We start from the raw sequence: 25,764 nt of genomic DNA on the forward strand, positions 1-25,764 counted from the left end.
ATTATTGCCATCAAAGTAGAGATCTAAGCACAAAACTAGAGGTGTCACTATCACTTTAAAGTCATCAGGGATGTAGCGAACTGCCGTTTATGTGTTCGCGAACGCCGTTCGCGAACACCGGCAAAAAATGCGAACAGTTCGCGAACTGTTCGCGAACTTCGAACATCCGAAAATCATTCGATTCGAACGATCGAAGGATTTTAATCGTTCGATCGAAGGATTTTCGTTCGAATCGAACGATCGAAGCCATTCGATCGAATGATTTCATTCAATCCAATGGCTTCGATCGTTCGATTCGAACGAAAATCCTTCGATTTTAGCGATCGAAGGAATCGAATGGTCGAATGGTCGAACGATTTTTGACGCGAACGCCTATTGGCGAACGTCGCGCGACGTTCACGAACATTCGGCGGACGCGAACAGTCGAAGTTCGCGCGAACTAGTTCGCCGGCGAACAGTTCGCTACATCCCTAAAAGTCATTGCCCAGGAGTGAAGCAGAGCAGCAGCAGCAGCAGCAGGGACAAGAAATGACAAAAAGTTGGTCGAGAAAAGATGAACGTTGAACAGGTATGGGACCTGTTATCCAGAATGCTCGGGACCTGGGGGTTTCTGGATAATGGATCTTTCTGTAATTTGGATCTTCATACCTTAAGTCTAGTAGAAAATCATATAAACATTAAATAAACCCAATAGTCTGGTTTTGCTTCCGATAAGGATTAATTATATCTTAGTTGGGATCAAGTACAAGCGACTGTTTTATTATTACCCAGAAAAAGGAAATGATTTATAAAAATTTGGATTATTTGATTATAATGGAGTCTATTGGAGATCCGTAAGTTGGAACTATCTGGTTAACGGGTTTCCGGATAACGGATCCCATACTAGTATAAAATCAGCATAACTTGAATAATGGAGGAAAGAATGGTGCAAATTGGCAAGAGAAAAGAAGATACAAGGTGCCTAAGGTGTTACGGTTTAATTACAATTACATTACAATTATAATTTAGAGTCTTTTTATGACCCATTGTATGAGTTCTTTTTCAACCACCAAACACTAAGGGGGTCATTTACTAAAATCTGATTTTATATCACTTTTTTAATAAAGAAAGCTCAACTAAACTCCCATCCACAATTTTACCTTATTTTTCATTATTCATTTATTTATAAATCGAGCAAAAACATGAATCATGCAAATTTTTTCGGAGTTTACACCCAAATCGCTCGATTTTTTAGGGTTATCGCTGAAAACCCCATATTTTTTGGATTATTGGGCCAAACCCAGTGCAGAAAACGATATCTTCAATTGACCTTGACCGTTTCGAGATACAAGATTTTCAGATTCTGGCTTTTTGCAGCATCGGGGTATAATAAATCTTGAAAAAATTGTGGGGGGGGTTTTCACAAAAAATTCTAGTTTTTGCCCCTAAAAGTTTGACTAGAAAAAAATCGTGCTTTAGTAAATAACCCGCTAAATTATATAATATTATGGTCACTATTGCCATATTAATAATTAGTAATTACAGTTTCTTGCTTCATTAAAACATGCATAAAATACAGATACATTAATAATAATATTTTACAAACCGGTGATCAGTAAGGCGTTGTGTAACTTTCCAAGAAAAATTACATTCAAATCCAAAAACAAAATATATATATATATACACATGGTACAACCTATGATTAAGAAATAAAAGTCTTTGGTGTAATTGTAAATTTGACAATGACTGTTTCCATGGCAATTATTTTCTTTTTTCCTACTTATAATTCTTCCCACCTGCTCTATTCTCTAATGTCAACCTCACATCTTGTTTGCTGACGAACAGAATGAGCAGAGAGAGAGAGGGGTATGTTCGGGACGATGAAGATGATAAGAAAAGGGTTTAAGAGACATTAAAGGGATCCTGTCATCGGAAAACATGTTTTTTTCAAAACGCATCAGTTAATAGTGCTACTCCAGCAGAATTCTGCACTGAAATCCATTTCTCAAAAGAGCAAACAGATTTTCTTATATTCAATTTTGAAATCTGACATGGGGCTAGACATATTGTCAGTTTCCCAGCTGCCCCTGGTCATGTGACTTGTGCCTGCACTTTAGGAGAGAAATGCTTTCTGGCAGGCTGCTGTTTTTCCTTCTCAATGTAACTGAATGTGTCTCAGTGATCAGGGGCAGCTGGGAAATTGACAATATGTCTAGCCCCATGTCAGATTTCAAAATTGAATACAAAAAAAATCTGTTTGCTATTTTGAGAAATGGATTTCAGTGCAGAATTTTGCTGGAGCAGCACTATTAACTTATTCATTTTGAAAAAAATTTTTTTCCCATGACAGTGTCCCTTTAAACTAAAAATATGACTGCAGTGAATCAAGTAAAGCCTTTGCAAAACTCTTCAATGTTTCATTTGGATATTTCCAATTGGTGGATCTACTAGTGACCACTGAAATAACGGAGTTGTGTCTAAATGAGAAACACAAAATATTCCTAAAGTAGATACTGCCAAACAATTGTGTTAATTCATCGGTAAACATCCCTTTACTGCTTACAGTTCTGTATAAAATACCAGGCCCGGTGCCTTGGGGTTATCCGAGATTCTGCCCTGTCCTTCACTCTCACATCCAGTCACTTATTAAATCATGTCACTTCCACCTAAGGAACATATCCAAAATACCATCATTTATCACCCAAGATGCCACCAAAATTCTTATTCACTCTCTCGTCATTTTACGTTTAGGCTACTGTAACTCTCTTTTAATTGGCCTGCCAGAAACTGTCATCTCTCCAGTCCATAATGAACACTTCCATGAGGCTCATACACCTCAGCAACCGCTCCTCCTCTACCATGCCTCTCTGCCAATCCCTGCACTGGCTTCTGTTACCTTTCAGAATAAAATTCACACTAATGACCCTGACATTCAAAGTCCCTCCCTACATCTCTGTAACAGAGAAGCGTGAGGGCGAACGCCATTGTAGCACTTGATAGAGAGGTTGTATAACCTGATGACGGAATGCACCATCCATCTCCGCTCTGGCTGCGGACGTACACATTCAGAGGAAACTTGATAGTATGGAAGGCATCCTCAAAACAGGAATAGGGGAAACCGAACTTCTATAAAATAGTAATTCTTTATTGCTCCATATTAAAACACAACATGTGAGCAGGCAGGGGAACCAGCTTTACGCGTTTCATGACTGAATGTCACTTCATCAGAAGCTTTGTTACATACCCTGGTGGACTAGTGGGCCGGCGGGATTGCCTCTTCCTAGTGCAATGTTCCTATGGTGCTCGCAGCTCGCACTTCTGCATTTTACGCACCGAGCATGGTGACGTCATCACACGTTGGCACGAGATTTAAACTATTTAAAGGGGCTTTGGGTTAGAAGTCTTTGTCCGTTGTTAGGTCTAACTCATTAGTTCCTGGGAAGTGTTTAGTCTGTTTATATTCCTGTTTTGATCCCTGCCTGCCTGTCTATTTTGAACTCAAACAATTCTGACCCTTGCCCGTCTGACTATTCTGAACTCTGCCGATATTGACCTTTGCCTGCCTGACTACTCTTGAACGCTGCCTGTACCGACCCCGGCCTGTCTGACCCTGTTTGAACTCCGTCTGTACGGACCCGGGCCTGCCTGACTATGCTTTTTGTCTACTCCTTGAACTGTTGCCTTCCATCCAACCTTGTTAACATAAGTGCCCCTGTGCCAGTTCAGAACATTTACTTGGCTCCTCTCAAGTTTAAGATCTGGTGGCATCTGAGTAGCTGAGGGCTCCTACCAAAGCCAAAAGCAGCTGTTAAAGGCAGAAGATTGACCAGGGAGCCTAGCACTTGTTCTGAATTTAGAGAGCCGTACGAGACAATCTCTGGACTCCTCTGTAGATACTCACCCAACTGCTTACTACTCTCCTCTACTGAACTGCTCCTTAACTCTTCTCTCATTACCTTCTCAAGACTTTGCAAGGGCTGCACCCCTCCTCTGGAATTTTCTCGAACAGTCTGTCCGACTTTCTCCTAAACTTTCTGCCTTCAAAAGATCTCTTAAAACTGAGTCATTTAGAGAAGCCTACCCTCATTCTGTTTAGCTACTAAATGCAATATCATATATACCATATATAAACCATATGCTACATCTCTTACCTGCTTATTTCTGACCTTCCCCTTTAGATTGTAAGCTCTTTTACACAGTGCCTTCCTCACCTTTTTGTACCAGAACTGGTCGTTATGTATGTAACTCGGTATCTTCTATGTATGTAATTCACGGGATTTATTTATAAGCACATTAATTTTACAGCACTGTGCAATATGTTGGCGCTCTAAAAATACATGTCATTATTATTATTAATAATAATAATAATAATAATTAAATTATTTGCAGTGCGTTCACAAGATAAAAATGGGGAAAAAATGATGGAAAGAAAAGTCCATACCAGAAAATAAACATATTGCGAAGCCACAAGCAGCATGGAATGTTCTGTGTTTGTCCAACATCCTTCTGGTTTTCCTGCTCCAGACCTTTATAAAGAGAAAAATGATGTGTGTCACAGATACCATAAACCCATATAAATCTCTACATGGGGTCGGACTGAAAAAGAAATGGTGGGCCTTGGTCCTCAACGATCCTACCCCGCCCCACCGAGCCAGACCTGCTCCTTGCCCCTCCACCCTGACCGTTTTTTTTATCAAATGAATATAAAATTGCTCAGTGTCCTTCATTTTTACAGTTTATTTTTTTTTCTCTAGTTTTCAAGATATTAGACTATACTTGAAGTTTTTAAACTGCTAACATATACATGAATCTGAAACAACTGCACCGCCTGCTGTTCATTTCATCCGACTGGCCACAGTCGTCTGAAAATTGATTTCATGAGAAAGGTCACGTGATTTTGCTTTGCTTAGAACTCACCAGAGAGACATCACTTGACTCTTCTATGCGGAACAACATCACAAGACATTGCTTTACTCGCTAAACTGATTTTCAGTCGAGTGTAGCTTGTCGGACTAAAATGTACAGCATGTGGCTCTGTTATTTGCAAATTCATTCGAGTAGCAGTTTTCTGAACTGGTAATATCTTGAAAAGTAGAATAAAAGTTATGTTAATTGAAAACATGCTTAGATGAGCGCTCTGAGCAATTTTACATTCATTTGTTTTGAGGATTAACTTTGCTGACCACTTTTGGAATTATTTTTAAATTTATTGCATCATAAAGAAAAATCAGTTTAGTGAAGATTGCCCTTTAATAAATTAAACACTGTATACAGGTAGGGGACCTGTTACCCAAAATGTTCAGGACTTGGGGCTTTCTGGATAAAGGATCTTTCTGTAATTTGGATCATCATACCTTAAGTCTACTAGAAAATCATGTAAACATTAAATAAACCCAATAGACTGGTTTTGCTTCCAATAAGGATTAATTATATCTTAGTTGGGATCAAGTACAAGTTACTGTTTTATTATTACACAGAAAAAGGAAATAATTTTTAAAAATGTGGATTAAAATGGAGTTTATGGGATATGGGCTTTTTGTAATGGAGCTTTCTGGATAACAGATCCCATACCTGTACTGTTTTATTGTTACGGAGAAAAAATAAATCATTTTCAAAAAATCTGGATTATTTGGATAAAATGGAGTCTATGAGAGATGGGCTTTCTGTCATTTGGAGCTCTGGATAGCAGGTTTCTGGATAACTGATCCTCTACCTGTATCAATACATTTCACATTAAACTTAAACCAAAAATGCCATAGATTAACCAATAAATCTTTACCATTTTGGGTCTCCGGAGCAGGCCAATGACAGTGCGGCACATGGGCAAGAGGACCAGACTGCAGTTGAGGTTGAGGACGGACGCGGAGGCTCGGCTCACACACAACCCTAACTGAACAAATACAGAAAATGAGAGAGACACAGAAATCACTGAAAGCGAGATGACAATTTCCTCAACTAAATGGTTGTATTAGGCAATATATATGGATATAGAAATGGATAAGGTTAAAGGGGTGGTTCACCTTTACGTTAACTTTAGTATGTTATAGAATGGCCAATTCTAAGCAACTTCTCCATCGTCTTCATTATCTATTTTTTATAGTTTCTAAAGTATAAGCCTTCTTCTTCTGACTCTTTCCAGCTTTCAAATGGGGGTCTCTGACCCCATCTAAAAAAACAAATGCTCTGTACGGCTACACATTTATTATTATTGTTACTTTTTATTACTCATCTTTCTATTCAGGCCTCTCCTATTCATATTCCAGTCTCTTATTCAATTAATTGCATGGTTGCTAGGGTAATTTGGACCCCAGCAACCAGATGGCTGAAACTGCGAAACTGGAGAGCTGCTGAATAAAAAGCTAAATAACTCAAAAACCACAAATAACAAAAAATGAAAAACAAGAGCAAATTGTTTCAGAATATCACTCTAAAAGTTAACTCAAAGGCGGACAAAAGAAAGAGGCTGCTCTGATGTTCTTCTGCTTAGGAAAAAAATTAGAAACCTTTCTCACATCTTTCCTAAGCAGAAGAACATCAGAGCAGCCTCTTTCTTTCTCCTGACAATTTCCTTGACTACTTGGTGGTCAGACTGGTGGGAAACTGACCAGCAGGTGGCGATGTTGTAACAAAATTCATTGATGTTAATAATACATGTAACCTTAAAGGGATATTGTCATGAGAAAACATGTTTTTTTATATTTCATTTTGAAATCTGACATGGGGCTAGACATATTGTCAGTTTCCCAGCTGCCCCCAGTCATGTGACTTGTGCCTGCACAGGATGGAACTACTTTCTGGCAGGCTGTTATTTCTCCTACTCAATGTAACTGAATCAGTCTCAGTGGGAATGGCTTTTACTACTGAGTGTTGTTTTTAGATCTACCAGGGAGCTGTTATCTTGTGTCAGGGAGCTGCTATCTGGTTACCTTCCTATTGTTCTGTTGTTAGGCTGCTGGAGGGGGATGATATCACTCAAACTTGCAGTACAGCAGTAAAGAGTGACTAAAGTTTTTCAGAGCACAAGTCACATGACTGGGGGCAGCTGGGAAACTGACAATATGTCTAGCCCCATGTCAGATTTCAAAATTAAATATAAAAAGATCTGTTTGCTCTTTTGAAAAATGGATTTCAGTGCAGAATTCTGCTGCAACAGAACTATTAACTGATGCATTTTGAAAAAAAAACATGTTTTCCCATGACAGTATCCCTTTAAATATCTTGGAATTAAATAGAAATAATTAATAAATGTACATTACAAAAGTGCTTAGAATAACACCCTCATCAATTTTACATTCACTTATTTTTAAGGTTTACTTATCCTTTAATGGAATCCCATGCAACAAGTGTACACTATCTTCCCATTCAGCTTTTTCATGACTGAGATCATTGGCCCATGTAACTGTCTCCATTCCTGACTGATACCTACTTGGGCTTCAGCTTGATCCAATCGGCTCAAGACTACAGCAGTTTTAGGCGCAGCAGTTTTAACTAGAACTCAATGCCCAGTCAGCCAGTTAGTAAGTGATCCACAAAACATAGGGCCAAATTAAATGAAGTGAGAAAAATTTATCTCATAGTTTATCACGTGAAAACTCATGGACGAGATTCAATTTATGGAGAAAAAAACGTTCCTCCAAATTCAGTTCAAGTTTTTTCCCCATAGACTTAAATACAGTGATAAACTGTGAGATCTCATCTCAATTTGAATCCCATCGATGGGGCAGATTCACTAACGGGCGAATTTTCTCCAGCCTCAGCTTCACACTACAAATATATTAATTCACTAAAATGCAGAGTTTTGTCCCGGGCGTCAAACACTGGCGACTTTTCGCTAGCGTTACTTCGGCTGTATGAGCATTTCATAGTGAGGTGGCAAAGGCAACTCTGGCGAAAGAGGTAACGTTCAGTAAAATCCGCACTTCAGTGAATTTGCGGAGTAACGTCAGTTCTCCAGGTTGAAAAGTCGCCATGGCAATAGAGTGCAAACAACCGCTAGCAATGGTCTTTGTCACTAGCGAATTGGTGCCTGCAACTGGCGATGTCCCTGTTGGTGGCAACGATGGTCGCAAGCGTTAGCCACTTCGCTCTTTAGTAAACCTACCCCTGTGACTTTTTTCACTTTTTTTCTCTCCGGCCATTATGTGAGCTTAAATCTACATCCTAGGGGCTGATTTACAAAAAGTTGAGTCTGTTTGCACCCACGATGAAAGTGCTAATGAATCTTAAGGTGGCCATATCGCCAAACGAGCGGATCTCCCTCCGATATGCCCACCTTGAAGTGGACAATATCGGGCAGATCCGATCGTGGGCCCTAGGGCCCAACGATCGGATCCTAGCAAACAGGCGGTCGGATCGCGGGACCGCATCAACTAACAGATGCGCCCGCGATCCAACGGGATTTTTAATCCCATCCGATCGAGATCTGGCCGACTTTCGGCCAGATCTTGATCGGGGAAGCCCATCGGGGGCCCCCATACACGGGCCAATAAGCTGCCGACTTGGTCTGTCGGCAGCTTTTATCGGCCCGTGTATGGCCACCTTTAGGGGCAGATTTATCAAGGCGTCAAATTTCGAATTTGAAAAACTTCAAATTCTAATTCAAAAAGACCAACTGAAATTAAATTGAAATAATAGCGCTTTCGATTCGAAGATTTTTCAAAGTCCACCAATTGATTCCAAGTAGGTTCTAGGTGGTCTTCCATAGGCGAAAACAGGAATTCTGCAGGTTTTAGACAGCAAATGGTTGAAGTTGAATTTTTAAAGAGACAGTACATGATACTTTTCGAAATTAGAAAATTTTCCATTTTTTTCTTCAAATACAAATAGAATTTGGACTACTCCCTATTCAAAGTACACAATAATTAACGGTAGCTCGAAATTTTAATTTCAAATTTTCACTTCGGCCTTGGATAAATCTGCCCCTATATGAAATATGAAATCTCTTTTGTTTTGGCGCAAGACCAGTTTCTACTTTGCAAATACAATTTCCAAGATGTATTAAATTATGGGAAAATATCGATAGACAAATTGCCAAAAAAATTTTGGCATTAGGATTAATTTACTGATAATTACTGTCTATGGAAAAGCTTCACTTGCGGGTGAAAATGAATGGGCCGACTAAATAGGAAAGGTGGATGGATGGGGTCATGGCAAGACAAGAATGGGTTCCTTATTGGAGTTTAGTTCCCAGGGATTGTGGGAGATTTAGTTCCTAAGAGCCTATGAGTAAGTGCACATTTAGACATGAAACGCATTAGGCTTCTTGCATGTCCTAATAAAGTCTTTTTATTTTATTAAAACCTGAGCTACTGATTTACAAGCAAATGATACTCAACCCACTTTGAATTCTACAGATTTAGTTCCACTAGTGGGTGACCAGTGGGTGGCAGGCTGGAGTAGGGGAAGATACATAGGCTTGATTACAGATTATTGGGGTGCATTCAAGCAATTGCAGCCAGATGGGATTCCCCACTGAGAGGGGGAGTGGAGGAAGTTCAGATCTAAGCATAGGGGGTACGGCTATAAGCTGGTGAGGGGGTCGGCCAGGCAGTTTTAGTAAATCTATCCCTACAAATAAAATCTTAATAACTAAACAATTTATTTATAAAATTGTCAGAAACAGAATCCAACAAAAAAAGCAGTTTAGGGAACAATGATTACTTTTGTCTGGCGGCACAATAATAAGTATCGCAGGTTTCCTTCTGACCTTCGCATTCAAATTAAATCAGATCATAAAAGTTGGCTGCATGCTGAATAATTCCTTGAAAAGCACAGAGAAATCCTTCCAAAAGGTCAATGTGTCCTTTATTTTCTGGCAGCCAGAACTTAACTAGAACCAAAGAGGTTGCGCGAGGACGTCCGTCTGTCAGACTAATCTTCCTCCATTTGTATTTAACATTTCACTTTCGCTTTTCATATACTGCTAAGGCTGAAAATATCTATTTGCGCGTTCATGGGAAATAAAGCCGAAATGCTCTATATGAGCAGCGAGGCTCTCGTGCCGGTTACGGGGCAAATTGTCTGCCTGAAGAGTTGCCGTAAGGAGAAGCGGCTGATCGAATGAACTGCATTCTGTAGTGCACTGATTATTAAAAGAAATCTGTACCCCCAAAATAAACACATAAGCAACAGATGTTTATATCATATTAAGTGGCATATTAAAGAATCTTACCAAACTGGAATATATATTTAGGTAAATCTTGCCCTTTTACATCTCTTGCCTTGAACCACCATTTTGTGATGGTCTGTGTGCTGCCTCAGAGATCACCTGACCAGAAATACTGCAGCTCTAAATGTAACAGGAAGAGATCACCTGACCAGAAATACTGCAGCTCTAACTGTAACAGGAAGAAGTGTGGAAGCAAAATACACAACTCTGTCTGTTAATTGGTTCATGTGATCTAACATGTATGGTTTGTTGGTATGTTTGTCTGCACTGTGAATCGTACGGTCCCAGGGGGCGGCCCTTGTTTTTTTTAAAGTTTTCTATTTATTATTAGCCAATGGCACACAACAGGGTTTTACTTATAAGCTGTTGTATGCAATATCTTTTTATAGAGACCTACATTGTTTGTGGGTATAGTTCTCCTTTAAAGGGGTGGTTCACCTTTAGGTTAACTTTTAGTATGTTATAGAAAAGCTAATTCTAAGTAGGGATGCACCGAATCCACTGTTTGGGATTTGGCCGAATCCTTTGTGAAAGATTTGGCCGAATACCGAACCGAATCCTAATTTGAATATGCAAATTAGGGAAGGGAAAGGAAAAAGTGGGGGGAAAATATTTTACTTCCTTGTTTTGTGATGAAAACTAATCTGATTTCCTGCCTCCAAATTTGCATTTGCAAATTAGGATTCTGATTCAGTTTGGCCAGGCTCAAGGATTCGGCCGAATTCGTATCCTGCTGGAAAAGGCCGAATCCTGGCCGAATCCCAAACTGAATCCTGTATTTGGTGCATCCCTAATTCTAAGCAACTTTTCAATTGGTCTTCATATCCTTTTATTTAAATGTTTTTTATTATTTGCCATCACCTTGTGACTGTTTCCAAATGGGGGCTCACTGACCCCATTTAAAAAAACAAATTCTCTGTAAGGCTACAAATGTATTGTAAGGGGTGAGTTTTTGACCTCCTTACACTTGTGTCCAGAGAAGAGGTTGTACATGACCCCCACCATCAGTGTCTAGGGATGTGCGAATAAATTCGCCTGGCGCGAAGTGGTGGCAAATTTTGTGTTTCGGCGCCGGCAAATTAATTCACGACACTCCCGCAAAAATTTGCTGCGTCAAAAAATTTTGTACGCAGGCATCTCGAGTTTCACAAATTTTTCGTTGTTTCACTAATTTTGTGGGAAATTCGCTAAATTTTCGGCGAAGTGAAACGGGAGAAGTGTCGGACTGGGACACCATTTAATTTTTTATCATTTTTTATTATTTGTGGGGTTTTTTTTTGTTATTTAGCTTTTTATTCAGCAGCTTTCCAGTTTGCAATTTCAGCAATCTTGTTGCCAGGGTCCAAATTACCCTAGTAACCATGTGTCCTCCCTCTGTTCTCTGTGACCCCAGAGCCTCAGTTATTCTTAAAGGGGTTGTTCACCTTTAAATTAACTTTTAGTATAACGTAGAGAGTGATATTCTGAGACAAGTGGCAATTGTTTTTTGTTTTTTATTATTCGTAGTTTTTGAGTTATTTAGCTTTTTACTCAGCAGCTCTCCAGTATGCAATTTCATCTGGTTGTTAGGGTCCAAATTCCCCTAGCAACCATGCAGTGATTTGAATAAGAGACTGGAATATGAATAGTAGAGGCCTGAATAGAAAGATGAGTCATAAAAAGTAGCGATAACAATACATTTGTAGCTTTACAGAACATTTGTTTTATAGATGGGGTCAGCGACCCCCGTTTGAAAGCTGGAAAGAGTCAGAAGAAGGCAAATCTTCAATAACTACAAAAAAAAGAAAAAAATTAAGGGCTATTGAAAAGTTGCTTAGAATTGGCCATTCCATAACATACTATGGGGCCTATGTATTAAGCCTCAAAATTTTCTGGTCAAGTTTTTAAAGGGGAAAACTAGAATTTTTACAGATTTATTATAACCCAAAGCTTCTAAAAATCCGAATACGAAAATACTCCATCTCAAACCCGTTGAGGTTATATAGAAGTCAATGGCCCCTAAAGTTGTTTCTTACACATCGTGATTCCTGATGGTTTTTGTCTGATACAGTCGCGGCAATAATCCGATAAAGTCGGACGATTCGAATTGATGCATGAATTTGTTGCAACCTTTTTTAGCATCTACTTTTTCGACAAGAATTATTGAAGAATGAGTTCAGTTCATGTATGGGAGTTAGGTTGACTTTATTATAATAAAAAAAAAATTAGATTAGTAGATTAGTAAATACCCCTCTGAATTTTGACTTAAAGGCTTTTACACCATCTGCAGGAAAATGTAAGGGTATAATTGAACCTCTTATAGGGATGTCTATAGACAAAAGGCTGTACAGCTGGGGGCTGCAGATTAGAGGTGGCCCTTAAAGGGGTTGTTCACCTTTAAATTAACTTTTAGTATGATGTAGAGAGGGATATTGTGAGACAATTTGCAACTGGTTTTTATTTGTTATTATTTGTAGTGATTGAGTTATTTAGATTTGTATTCAGCAGCTCTCCAGTTTGTAATTTCAGCAATCTGGTTGCTAGGGTCCAAATTCCCCTAGCAACCATGCATTGATTTGAATAAGAGACTGGAATATGAATAGGAGAGGCCTGAATAGAAAGATGGGTAAGAAAAAGTAACAATAACATTACATTTTCAGGCTTACAGAGCTTTTGTTTTTTAGATGGGGTCAATGACCCCCATTTGAAAGCTGAAGAGAGTCAAACAGAGAAGGCTAATAACTGAAAAATGATACAAAATAAATAATGACGACCAATTGAAAGTTGCTTAGAATTAGCCATTCTATAACATACTAAAAGGTAACTTAAAGGAGAAGGAAAGCCTAAAAGTAAGTAAGCTTTATCAGAAAGGTCTATATAAATACACCAGTAAACCCTCAAAGTAATGCTGCTCTGAGTCCTCTGTCAAAACAAAACCCAGCATTTCTTTCCTTCTATTGTGTACTCATGGGCTTCTGTATCAGACTTCCTGTTTTCAGCTTAAACCTCCAGGGCTAGGGTTTGAGCATGCTCAGTTTGCTCCTCTCTCTCTCTCTCTCCCTCCCTCCTCCCCTCTCTGTTGTAATCTGAGCCCAGAGCTGTAAGTGAGCAGGAGAGACTCAGGCAGGAAGTGATGTCACACTAAGCCAATATGGCAGCTGCTATCCTAAACAAACAGAGAGCTTCTAGGGCTGTTTACTCAGGTATCTTAAAGCATTCTGCAGAATAAATATACAGTAGTTTTATATTTTGCACTATTGTGGCTAATCTATTAGCAATGAACTGCTTCACTAGCTTTCCTTCTCCTTTAAAGGAGAATTCTTCGGACAACTGCACTTGCAGTGAAAGTCGCAAACATTTTTTTGGAAATTTTCGTGACTTTCTTCACATGCGCAGTTGCTCGGGACCAGAAGATTATTCCAACTGTGCATGTGCCAAAACTCCGCTCTGCTTCTGAAGTTTACAGAAGAAAAGAAAGTGGCTGCTGTGAACTCCCGAGAACAGAATCTGCACGGAGGGGTAAGTAAAAGTTAGGGGCATTTACCCCGGGTACCAGGTAGGCGGGGGGGGAGGAGGGAGGGGGGTCTAGGTAGGGTCGGGGGTAGGGGGGTTTTACGGTTTGGGTTGAAGTTCTCCTTTAAAGGTGAACAACAAGATTCTCAAGACTCCTGCTTGGACAATTGTTCTGCTTATTTTATTTATTTTTTATAACATCATCTTATGTCAAAAAATATCCGAGACAGTTGGCTTGGTGATGGGAAACAGCTGGACGCTGCTGCCTTAGGAGGAAGTGTAAAGGAAGTATAAAGAATAGATTAAATAAATGTGAGGAAACGCATGGCCTTTAAATAGCAGCCTTATTAGTGATGCATCTGCATTCCAGCTGTAAAGGTAGTTTTGCTTGGTTATTTGATTGTCCCTATAAGAAGAGCAGATAGAAAGCGAGTGCAACAGCTGCTTGAGAGGTGAGACGTGTGAGTCACAAGTGTATCCTGAGGCTTCTTGGCCCATTCCCACGTTTACATAATGAGGTCACTGGAAAGCCGGGATATCGGAAACATTCCCCCCCCCCCCCTCCCATTAGCAAAGATCAAGTTTATCAAAATGCACGGGGCTCTCGTGTGTCCAGGGCCATGTGCCAGATGACTAAGCAAGAGTCACCAGCAGAGCCGTTTATACCTAGTTATTCCCTACTAGTGACTTTGTAGCACAGACTCTCACTTCCACAAACAGTTTCTATAGCATTTAGGGTCAGGGTACACGGGCAGATTCAAGGAGATTAGTTGCCCAGTGACAAATCTCCTCTTCTTCAGTAGGGGCGATCCGTGGGCTGCTGCCGCTTGAGGCAGAAACCCCAATGTCGCCCCACTCTCCCACTCCGCACTTAAAATTTTAGCGTCGGAGCGGGTCAAAAGGGGCTGCATCGCTTGCGCAACAAGCGCATACTATGCTTTCTGCACTAGCAGAGCCGGATTTCCGGTTTAAAAACAGGAAATTCTGCTCTTAAAGTTACAGGAGGCGGCTCTCTGCCGTCCCTTGTAACTGGCCGTTCACTGCCGCCTAAGGCAAGATGCTCACCTTGCCTCATGGCAGGAACGGCCCTGTTCTTCGAGGCGACTAATCTCTCTGAACTGCCTCCCACCAGCTAGAATGTAAATCGTCGGCAGGATCAGGGCCGGGCCAGGCCAGCTGGGCACCCCAGGCAACCCAGCCAGCCACAATGCCCCTCTGCCGAACGCTACTACATGAGCGCGCGCATGCACGCTGAACCACCGCACCAACCCCTCCCTCTGACACGAGTTACTCATTCACCTCATAGGCGCACAGGAACAAGTCGGATTCAGAGGCCCGGACTGGGGTAGGCAGTATTAGAAGGTACGTGCCTGGCGCCCCCCAAGCTTTGCGCCCTAGGCACGTGCCTACTCTGCCTACCCCTAGTTCCGGCCCTGGGCAGGATGGCAATTAAAGCCCACTTGTTTTCCGAAGTTGCCTCACGGGGAAACCCTGGGTGACTTCGGAAAAACGAAGCACTCTGAGTTCCACCCCACCCGCGATTTACATTCTAGCCGGTGGGAGGCAGTTCAGGGAGATTAGTCGACGGTCGATTAATCTCCCCGAATCTGAGCGTGTGCATGACCCTAAAGGACAGGTAAAGTATATTTAAGCTTAGGCCCACTATATTAGAGATCACAACTGCCACTTGAGTGGTGGAAATTTGGGCTAAAAATTGGGCTAAAATTTTTCTGGTACTCCGCTGGTCCAGTCCATCAGTATTTGGTTTGGTTTCCTCACCACTTTCCTCTATTGTTTTTTTGTTACCTAATGGGACTGCGATATTCTTCACTTAATAACAAACTCCACAAACGGACGGCACTTCTGGACAACGGTTTAGTGTAGCAGACTGCTGGAAATTGCCTAACGTGTAGGAGCCTATGATTACGGGATTCACATCCGAAACGCTTTAAGCAATTTCCAGCAGTCTGCTACACACTAAACCGTTGTCCAGAAATGCCGTCCGTTTGTGGAGTTTGTTATATGGTCACAGCCGGGAACCTGAGGACTGAGCACCTGGCCAGGGGAATAGTGGTGAGCTGGAGCTGTCTCTTTCAGGTTTTTCTCTACTGACGATATTCTTTACTACTGCACACATTATTCTATCCTTCTTACTAAAATATGTCTCCTGTATGACATTCCTCTAAAGCTTCGTGCACAACATGTCTGAACTGATCTGACCACTGCTTCAGTTAACAGAACATATTCAGTGTAGCACAAAGTACTGGAGTGTAACCAGGGCCGCCATCAGGGGGTGCAACTGTACCAGGCCCGGGCCTAAAGGAGGACCCGGCTGTGCTGCACTTTTTAAATTAGCCGGGCCCCCCTTACCAGCGAGGAAGTGATGCGAAAGAGCCGAATATCCCCAATTGCTGAAGCCCGGAATTGCCGAAGTCCTGAAGAGCTAAAGTCCCGAAGCAACGAAATGAGCCGAAGAAGCTGAAGAAGAACCAAAGATAAGTTCCACTGAACACCAATGTGTTTTGATTTTTTTGGTCACCAATGTTTTTTTAAACTATTCTATGACCACCAATGATTTTTTTTACTTGTAGGAGGGCCCTGACCACCAATTGTTTTTTTTTTTAAATTTATAGGGGGGCCCTGACCACCAATGATTTTTTTAACTTTTAGGGGGGGCCCTGACCATTAATGTTTTTTTTAACTTTTAAGGGGGGCCCTGACCATCAATGTTTTTTATAACTTGTGAGTGGGGGGGTTACCGTTTTTAGCATTGATGTCTGTGGTGTGTGCGCAGGATCTGCGGTGGGGCTTGGGTGCTGGGCTGGGGTGGTCGGGCAACAGGGGGCCCAGAAAATGTTGCTGTTCGGGGTTCCAAGCAATAGGTTTTGATGTCCACGTGGGCCCCAAGATAGTCAACCATCTGCAGGAACACAGGAGATAAAGAGCCCTAGAGTGGGAGAGTCCTGGGCGATATCTCTAGACATGAATTAAGGCCCCATGTAACGTTCTCGTACTCAGGAACCTTGAACGATGGTGGGTACACTCTCATGCATAGGCAATCCCTGTGGATTCCAGTGTTCACCAACGCCTTCTTGGGGCCCCGGGCTTTCTGCTGCGGAAACCAACAAGGAAAGTACGTATAATAAAATGTCTGTAAATGAGGCAGGACAAGACAAGACGTGGTTGAGAATCAGGCAATGGGTCAAGGCAGGCAGCAAGAATCGGAGTCAGAAGTCAGGCCGGAGTAAAAAAGCAGGAATACAAATCACAATATCAACGCTTCAGCAGGAACAGTAAACTGAAACCAGCTTGGGCACTCACAAAATGGAGGACTGGCTTTTTAAAGGTGGTGCCAAAAATTCTAATTCGGGGCCTTTATGTGACGTCACAACACGTGACGTCACAACGCGAGTGTCATGGCGTTCTGCGTCCAGCACCAGAGTCAATTTGGCCCTGAACCCGGAAGTGCGTGCCTGCGCATAAACAACTTTGGAGAGACGCGCTGGGAGGTAAGGTATTTCGGCAATCTCCCGGAGCGTCTTACACCCCATACACGGGCCGATAAAAGCTGCCGACAGACCAGATCCCATTGGATCACGGCCGCAACTTTTCTTTGATGCTGTCCACCGATATGTCCTCCCCGTTTGGCCTCCATTCAGATCCAATCGTTGGGTCCTAGGGCCCACGATCAGATCAGCCCGATATCGAGGAGAGATCCGCTCGTTTGGCGACATCGCCAAACAAGTGGATCTCCCTGTGTATGGCCACCTTAACATTTCAGTCCCATTCCCTGATAGGATCCAGTGTCTGGAGGTAAAGACGTAGCAGATACACCACATTATAGGGTGGGAATCAGACATTGATGCTTGAAGTTGAGACGAGAGGCAGAGAGAGGAGATAAAAAAAAGTCCTCTCCCCCAGGAAATCTGGATGAAGACCTGAAATGAGAGACATTAAACTGAAGATAAGCCCCTGCTGTCACTGCTGTGATAATATGAAGTTCCTATGGACAGGGGGCTCCAGGCATGTTATTGACAATAAACCCAGCTGTTAATCAGATAGTTCTTCTGTCTGGGGATAGGAACGTGCTCCCTACAGTGTCTTACAGTCGATCCGCTCACTCCCTGATGATATAATTTACTGCCAAATTCTTTGGTTTTAAGATTTACTATAGGCCCCCAGGGGGTGGTGCATAATTTAAATGTTTGTTAAGTCTAAACTTTTAAAGGTACACTTACGTTGTTATACAAATAGCCCTGTTGAAGTTACAGATATGCAGCATTGACTGAAACACCCATCACTTAAAGGGCCAATTATTTTTTATTTGAGAAATTTCCGTGGTTTTTATTATTTCCAACATTGATCAGTGAAGAGCAGTGAAAGTACTTTTATTCTCAAACCCCCTTTGTCCTGCAGAGCAATTGTGGGAGAAGGAGCACAATTAAAATCTGCTATTGCATGCAACGTCCGTATGGGGTTAGGTAATAAAAGGCCCTGGTTCAGTAACCCATAGCAACCCATGAGCAGGTAGAATTTATTTTCAAAACACATCAGTTAATAGTGCTGCTCCAGCAGAATTCTGCACTGAAATCCGCTTTTTTAAAAGAGCAAACAGATTTTTTTATATTTAATTTTGAAATCTGACATGGGGCTAGACATATTGACAGTTTCCCAGCTGCCCCCAGTCATGTGACTTGTGCTCTGATAAACTTCAATCACTCTTTACTGCTGTACTGCAAATTAGAGTAATATCACCCCCTCCCTTTCCCCCCAGCAGCCTAACAACAGAACAATGGGAAGGTAACCAGATAGCAGCTCCCTAACACAAGATAACAGCTGCCTGGTAGATCTAAGAACAACAGCCAATAGTAAAATCCAGGTCCCACTGAGACACATTCAGTTACATTGAGTACGAGAAACAACAGCCTGCCAGAAAGCAGTTCCATCCTAAAGTGCTGGCTCTTTCTGAAAGTTTATGACCCGGGACAATGAGATACACCTACACACCAATATTACAACTATAAACACTTGTTGGTTCAGGAATGGACTTTTATATTGTAGGGTGAATTATTTGCAGTGTAATTTAGAAATCAAAATGACATCATAAAAATCATGACAGAATCCCTTTAAACAGCCACCTTGTTTATACAGAGCTCTTCCCCTCTATTAAAACAAACACTCCTGATAAGAGGGGATGGAGATGGAGTAGTTGTGCAAATTGAGTCTGTCTTGAACACACTGGTAACAGGAGCAACTGTGTTGAATGAAAGGAACAGCTTTGGGCGCCCCCTCTTTTTAGAATCTCCAGCAAGTGTGCTTAAAGGGGTGGTTGACCTTCAAGTTAACTTCAAGTTAACTTTTAATATGTTATAGGATGGCCACTTCTAAGCAACTTTTCAATTGGTCTTCATTATTTATTTATTTTTATATAGTTTTTGAATTAGTTGCCTTCCTGACTCTTTCCAGCTTTCAAATGGGTGTCACTGACCCCATCTAAAAACAAATGCTCTGTAAGGCTACAAATGTATTGTTATTGCTACTTTTTATTACTCATCTTTCTATTCGGTTCTCTCCTACTCAATGCATGTTTGCTAGGGTGATTTGGGCCCTAGCAACCAGATGGCTGAAATTGCAAACTGGAGAGCTGCTGGATAAAAAGCTAAATAACTCAAAAACCACAAATAATACAAAATGAAAACCAATTTCAAATGGTCTCAGAATATCACTCTCTACATCATACTTAAAGTTAATTTAAAAGTGAACAACCCCTTTAATGAAACAGGGTAATACTGCTCTGGGTTCCCACAACAGGCTACATTATAAGGGTTTTTATATAGGAGAAAAGAAAGAAAGTATCCCCATCTTTTTGATCAGAAAAAACACACCAAAAAATATATGTTATCACTATATAATTTGATTTCAGTTAAACCATTTAATCCCGTGATTCTATGTATATTAGTTCCCCCCTTGATAAGTGGTCCCACAAAGCGCTAGTGCTTGACCTTAATTAAATAGAATAAAACTAGGACTCAATTGATTTTTCTTTTAAATATTGTGTATGCTTTGTCATTTCTAACTCATAAACAATTCATTTAACATTAATTGATTGTTAAATTACTAAAAATCAACTAAAACACTAATAAGTGTGTTTTAGTTGATTTTTAGTAATCCTCTACTGACCCCCCTATGCGTACCTTCTCCTTTATTTGGCCGCAACTGGGGCCAAGGAGGGAGTTCGGGGCAGTGGCAATGCTTTGGGCAGTCCGACCCCAATCATGGGACAAGACTTAGCATTTTGGGTTAAAAAAAAACATAAAGGAATTGTGCCCAATATTGAACTTGCAGCCAAAATTGACCCTAATTGGCGTGCGTAGATGCCTTCTCCTTTAGTGTTCATCCAATTTGCATTGATTTGACTGGGTTATGGTGCATATTTATTCTTCTGTCAGGTTCCAAGAATTCCTGCACTAAACATCAGTTCATTATTCCCCTCCATGTTCCGCATGACAAATAAACCTCAGGGGCCCCATAGATTAGACGCCGCTCCTACATGCGTTTAACTAAATCCCATTTTAATTAGTTCCCAACAAGAAGCAATTGGTCGGCTGCTTTAAGTGGTGACATGGGAGTCATTTCCTTAGCTTTTAGCATGGGTCAGTTTGTTTAGCCGGGACCCAGGACCTGGAACCCCTTCTGCATGTAAATGTAAGCTTTGCTAATAATAACAGGACAGCAGATGCAAATCATTAATAGAATGTTATAAGCCCCCACCGCTCGTTGTTTGTTTGTTGTTAGAATTTCGGCTCATCATCAATTCAGAGGCTGAAATTTTTTTTTTTAGGATCTCACTGGGACACTGTTCTGTTTTAGGTGCTGGACACCCTGAAAATGTAACCCCTTAGGTAAATAAGGGTGCTGTTCTGTTGTAATAACTCCCTGTAAACTTACTGTAAACTCCGAAATCTAAGGCAGAGCCTCAGGAGTTGATACAGAAACTCGGGAGTTGATAAAGAAATGGGAGCCAGTTGTTCTTAAAGGATAGGTAAACCCTTAAAATAAGTGAATGTAAAACTGACAAGATTGCTATTCTAAGAAATGTTACAATTTACATATATTATTTATTTTCTTGTAATTCCAAGGTATTAAGGGATACATGTACTGTTAATATGAATGAATTTTGTTACAACAGCGCCACCTTCTGGTCATTATCCCACCAGTCTGACCACCAAGTAGTCAAGGAAGTTGTCAGGAGAAAGAAAGAGGCTGCTCGGATGTTCTTCTGCTTAGGAAAAGAGTTAGAAGCCTTTCTCACATCTTTCCTAAGCAGAAGAACATCAGAGCAGACTCTTTTTTTTCTCCTGACAACTTCCTTGAATACTTGCTGGTCAGACCAGCAGGTGGCGCTGTTATAACAACATTCATTCATATTAACAGTAAATGTATCCCTTAATATCTTGGAATAAAAAATAAATAAATAATGAATGTAAATTGCGAAAGTTCTAAGAATAGCACAATACTCACAAATGGTACCTCCAAAAGCATTTGCCCAAATCAGGGGCCAGTAATCAGTCTGCAGATGGTCTTAAAAATGTCCAACCACAATCATCAAGCTTTCCAATTGAAACTTTGGTGGGAACCCATCTACCCTTAAGTCTGTACACTTGGATCCCTGACCTGAGGGTGGTACACCCAGGACTCTTATCCTTTTGCTTTCCTCTTAGGGGGATCAGGCTGCTAACTAACTTCCCTAATCCTGGCTCTCACTCCTTGCTCTCAGCGTGTTACTATAGAGATATTGTTATGATTAGCTTATGATTAAACAGACAGGAGCAGATGTGCTAAGTAACTATTCAGTTCAATAAAGAAAAAATTTACACACCTGCAGAAAGCACAAATGAGGGAAGGTTAATTATGAGACTCACCAGGGCAGTAAAAAATAAAGTCCTGATTTGAGTAGTAATTAGTCCAGGAACAATTCACTTACTATTTTGGGTATGACCTGGCTGCTTATCTGCTGTTGGGGTTTCCCTTCCCTTCCTACATGTCCGTCTGTGCAGTTTTGACAGGAACTTGCAGGTGTTATATAAATAAATGATGATGATGATGGAAACTGATGGACTCTTCAGCCTAAATCCAGTCTTCTTTCCATCAGCCCATGTATGGCCCCCTTTAAGGAGAATTAAACCCTATAAGCCAATATGGCTAAAAATACCATATAATATAAACTGAACTGACTGCACCAGCTTAAAGTTTCAGAAACCCTTTAGCATTAATGATTCAGGCCTTCAAAGCGGTGCTCAGGACAACCCCATCTTGGATTTTGTTAGTAGTGTCGGTGACACTCCCGTACCCTGCACTTCTGCTGAATATCTTAGAGGTTGTCGCAAATTATCAAGCAGAATATGAGGTTCACATGTCATAGAAGCTGATGTCAAAGCACTGATTAATCGATTATGATGCATAATGCATTGGTTTCTGAGCTGCCATGTAATAAGAATCTGACTATATATTGTAAGTGGGTCCCTAAACTCAGGTAAGGGGTAGCAACCCAAAGTATGTGCTGGGAATCAGCAGAAAAGAAGATGGGGAGCTACCAGGGCATCTTCAGGGGTACATATCTTCCCTGCTAAACGGTCGTAGTCACGTATGGCTGTCACAGTGTTTAAAAAAGATAATGTGCAACTTTTCTAGGCTACTACTTTGTTAAACTTTAGTTCTCCTTATTATAGACTTATTATTGGTTTCAGATGAGAGTCATTCAAAGATTCACTTCACCATCTAGAATATGCCGTACAGTTTTGGTCTCCATCACTCAAACAGGACATTATTGTATTAGAGAGGGTACAGAGAAGGGCAACTAAGCTGGTAAAGGGAAAATCTTAGCTATGAGGAAAGACTGGCCAAATTGGGGATGTTCGCGCTGGAGAAGAGGCGCTTAAGGGGAGATATGATAACTATGTATAAATATATAAGGGGATCATATAATAATCTCTCTAATGATTTATTTACCAGTAGGTCTTTCCAGCTGACACAAGGTCACCCATTCCGATTAGAAGAAAAGAGGTTCCGCCTAAATATTGGGAAGGGGTTTGTTACAGTGAGAGCTGTGAAGATGTGGAATTGTCTCCCTGAATCAGTGGTACAGGCTGATACATTAGATAGGTATAAGAAGGGGTTGGATGGTGTTTAGCAAGTGAGGGAATACAGGGATATGGGAGATAGCTCATAGTACAAGTTGATCCAGGGACTGGTCCCATTGCCATTTTGGAGTCAGGAAGGAATTTTTTCCCCCTCTGAGGCAAATTGGAGAGGCTTCAGATGGGGTTTTTTGCCTTCCTCTGGATCAACTGGCAGTTAGGCAGATATAAAAAAAAAAGGTTGAACTTGATGGACATGTGTCTTTTTTCAACCTTACTTACTATGTTACTATGTTCCTGTCCCACCTCTATCCCACCCACATCCCGCCTTCACCTAGGGTTGCCACCTTTTGGTTTTGGCCCTACTGGCCGGTGACTTAGAGGATGGGGGCGGGCCAGAGAGGAGCGGGATTGTGCAGTTTCAGGGGTGGGCTTGTGATGTTTATATATGTATAATATAATAATGAACTTGATGGTAAGGTTGCCACCTAGCCGGTGTTTTAGTGGCCTGGCCAGTAAAAACGATGGTTGATCCCAATGTTATAGGGAAAAAAGATAAATCTATAGCTAGGCCGGTATTTTTTTCCAGAAAAGGTGGCAACCCTACTTGATGGACGCGTGTCTTTGATCAACCTAACTTACTATTTTACCAGTGTCCATGAAGCTTCCACCACCATAGTTGTCCATGGTCAGAAATATTTGGGGATCTCAGGGCAACATTTTGAGTTTTAGGGGTAAAAATAAACCCTCCCACAGACTACATCAGCCATTCAGAAAGGCAAAGGTACCAGGTCGATAAAGACTGTTTCCAATCAAGAGTAAACAGAGTCCTGCCATAGCATGGACATTACCTAATATTACACAATCGGCTCATATGGGGGGGGAGCCAATGCCTTCTGTAGCTCCAGGCTCTTAGTAAGCTTTGTATATTGTATAGAAGAGGTATCAGAGGTATTCAACCTGCAGGGAGCTCAATGGCACCTCTTGCTGTTGCTCATTCCATAGCCTGATGGCTGAAAGTTGGAATGGGAACTCACAGCTGTTGGGAAAGGGGGTGGGTGCCTGCTGTCTGTCACTTCATTTAAACCAAGCCAGGGGCACCTACTAAAACAAACAGGAGATTTCATTCCTAATGTGTCAGCTCTTTTCCTCCCCAAACAAAAGAAGAAAAGGATTCAGCTACGGGGAGGGGAGAAGTGGGGAGGGGTGGGCTGTTCCTGTCCAAATTAACTTAAATAATGAAATAATTGCCTTTCCGTTCACTTACCCCCAACATCTGGTGTAAATAAAAATACTGGGGTCCGCTGTAATACACCGTAAAGGTTTTACAGAACAGCCAAATGTTGAGCGCCAGCCAGGACAGCTACAAAAAGAAAAATACAAAAAATAAAACCCCATTAATGGTGAGTCAGAATCTGTTCAGACGGGTGCAGCTCTATTTAACCCTTTAAAGGGTCCTTTAACCTCCAGCTGAAGTCGTGCAGCTGTTCAGCTCCCGGATGTCATGGAAGCCTTTAGGGCTCTTAGGGGATGCTGGGAGTTGTAGTTAAACAATAGCTGGAAGATCACAGATCAATAATTACTCCTCTTTTTTATCCTAACTGAAACAAAACCCATACCAAGACCTTCACACTAAAGTATAAGCTCTTTGGACAAGGATACCGTCTCTTAAGCCAGTTTTAATTCACACATCCAAGCTGCCTTCATTAAACTGTAAGCTCTTGGGAGCAGTGATCATTGCCTTTCTACTGACGGCACCAGTTATGGATAAAATTGTAGACTGTAAGCTCTTGAGACCAGCACTAATTGCCTATTTAATGACAGCGCCACTTATGGATAACACTGTAGACTGTAAGCTCTTGGGAGCAGCATCTATTGATGGCACCAGTTATGTAAATGCATTACAGAACACCCATGTGCAAGAGCCCTAACTGGTGCCATAAGGATCACACTTTAATCCATTTATATAGAATAATTAGCCCACTAGGGGCACTCTTTCATCACACATGCACAACGTATGGCAGATCCCACCATAAAGCATAAACAGGGCATAACTAAGCAGAACTAGATGTGTTTTGGGTATAGGTATCCCCATTAATTGGAAAGGGGGGATAACAGATAAGAAAGAACATGAGTTTAAAGGGGAAGTAGCCTTACCAGGAAGAGGTGTTTCAGGGCTTCATTGGAAAGCCAGCTGGCGCAAGGTAAAGCCATTGTACAGTAGTAACTCTATCCGGCTGCAGCGAATTCCACAAATGCTGAGAGCAGTGTCCTTATCCCATGTACAAGCAGCCTCCTGCCTTCTCCTCGCTCATGTCTATTTACTCCCACCAGCAGCACCGGTGCTTAATGACCTGGGACCCAGGGGAGGAAACTCAGCAAAGCCCCCTTGGTGACTCTACACAAAGCAACTTTGGGAAACTTTGTGCAGGGCTAAAGTTTTAATTCCAGCACAGGCAGGGAGCCCATGGGCATTTTACTGAGATCTCCTGCACTGCCCTAAGACTATGATTTTTAGTGGGGGGGGATACAAAACCCAAACTCATCATCATTATCCCATCACTGGATTCCTGCCTAAACCTTCTTTCTAGTGAGACATTGTTTTACATAGAGGAGGGATTAGGATAGGGGGGGCTAAAAGCTACAGGAGCCCAGACGGTACATTTCTAGCAGATACTGTATGTTTGCCCTAGCCAGACAAAGGAATATTTAATGGGAAAAACAAAATCACAGGGATAAAAGTCTGGAGCCTGGTTAACAAGTCCTTGGGAGATTGGGGAAGTCTATTTGCCTTGGGTTTTAAGTTAAAACTTGTGTTCCCTACATGAGTAAACATGCAGCCCCCTACGCTATTAGCAGTGCTAGAAAAGAAACATGTTAATATATATACATTTACATATATAGTATTGATAATATTATTGGGTTTTAAGTTAAAACTTATGTTCCCTATAGGAGTAAGCATGCAGCCCCCTACGCTATCAGCAGTGC

The 25,764-nt window shown here is 41.4% G+C and overlaps 1 protein-coding gene across 1 annotated transcript in view; it reads right to left on the bottom strand.

The window, feature by feature from the left end:
- LOC108708763 (NADPH oxidase 4-like) overlaps positions 1-25,304 on the bottom strand; it is a 49,210-nt gene extending 23,906 nt beyond the window's left edge. The window contains exons 1-4 of the mRNA XM_041581308.1: positions 24,934-25,304; positions 24,044-24,139; positions 5,759-5,869; positions 4,421-4,505 (exon numbers count right to left, since the gene is read on the bottom strand). Coding sequence (XP_041437242.1) covers positions 4,421-4,505; positions 5,759-5,869; positions 24,044-24,139; positions 24,934-24,990 — 349 coding nt within the window. The 5' untranslated portion in view covers positions 24,991-25,304. The remainder of the gene's footprint in view (positions 1-4,420; positions 4,506-5,758; positions 5,870-24,043; positions 24,140-24,933) is intronic.
- Positions 25,305-25,764: the final 460 nt, after the last annotated feature.

Source organism: Xenopus laevis, chromosome 2L (genome assembly GCF_017654675.1).
Source record: "Xenopus laevis strain J_2021 chromosome 2L, Xenopus_laevis_v10.1, whole genome shotgun sequence".
Taxonomy (NCBI): domain Eukaryota; kingdom Metazoa; phylum Chordata; class Amphibia; order Anura; family Pipidae; genus Xenopus; species Xenopus laevis.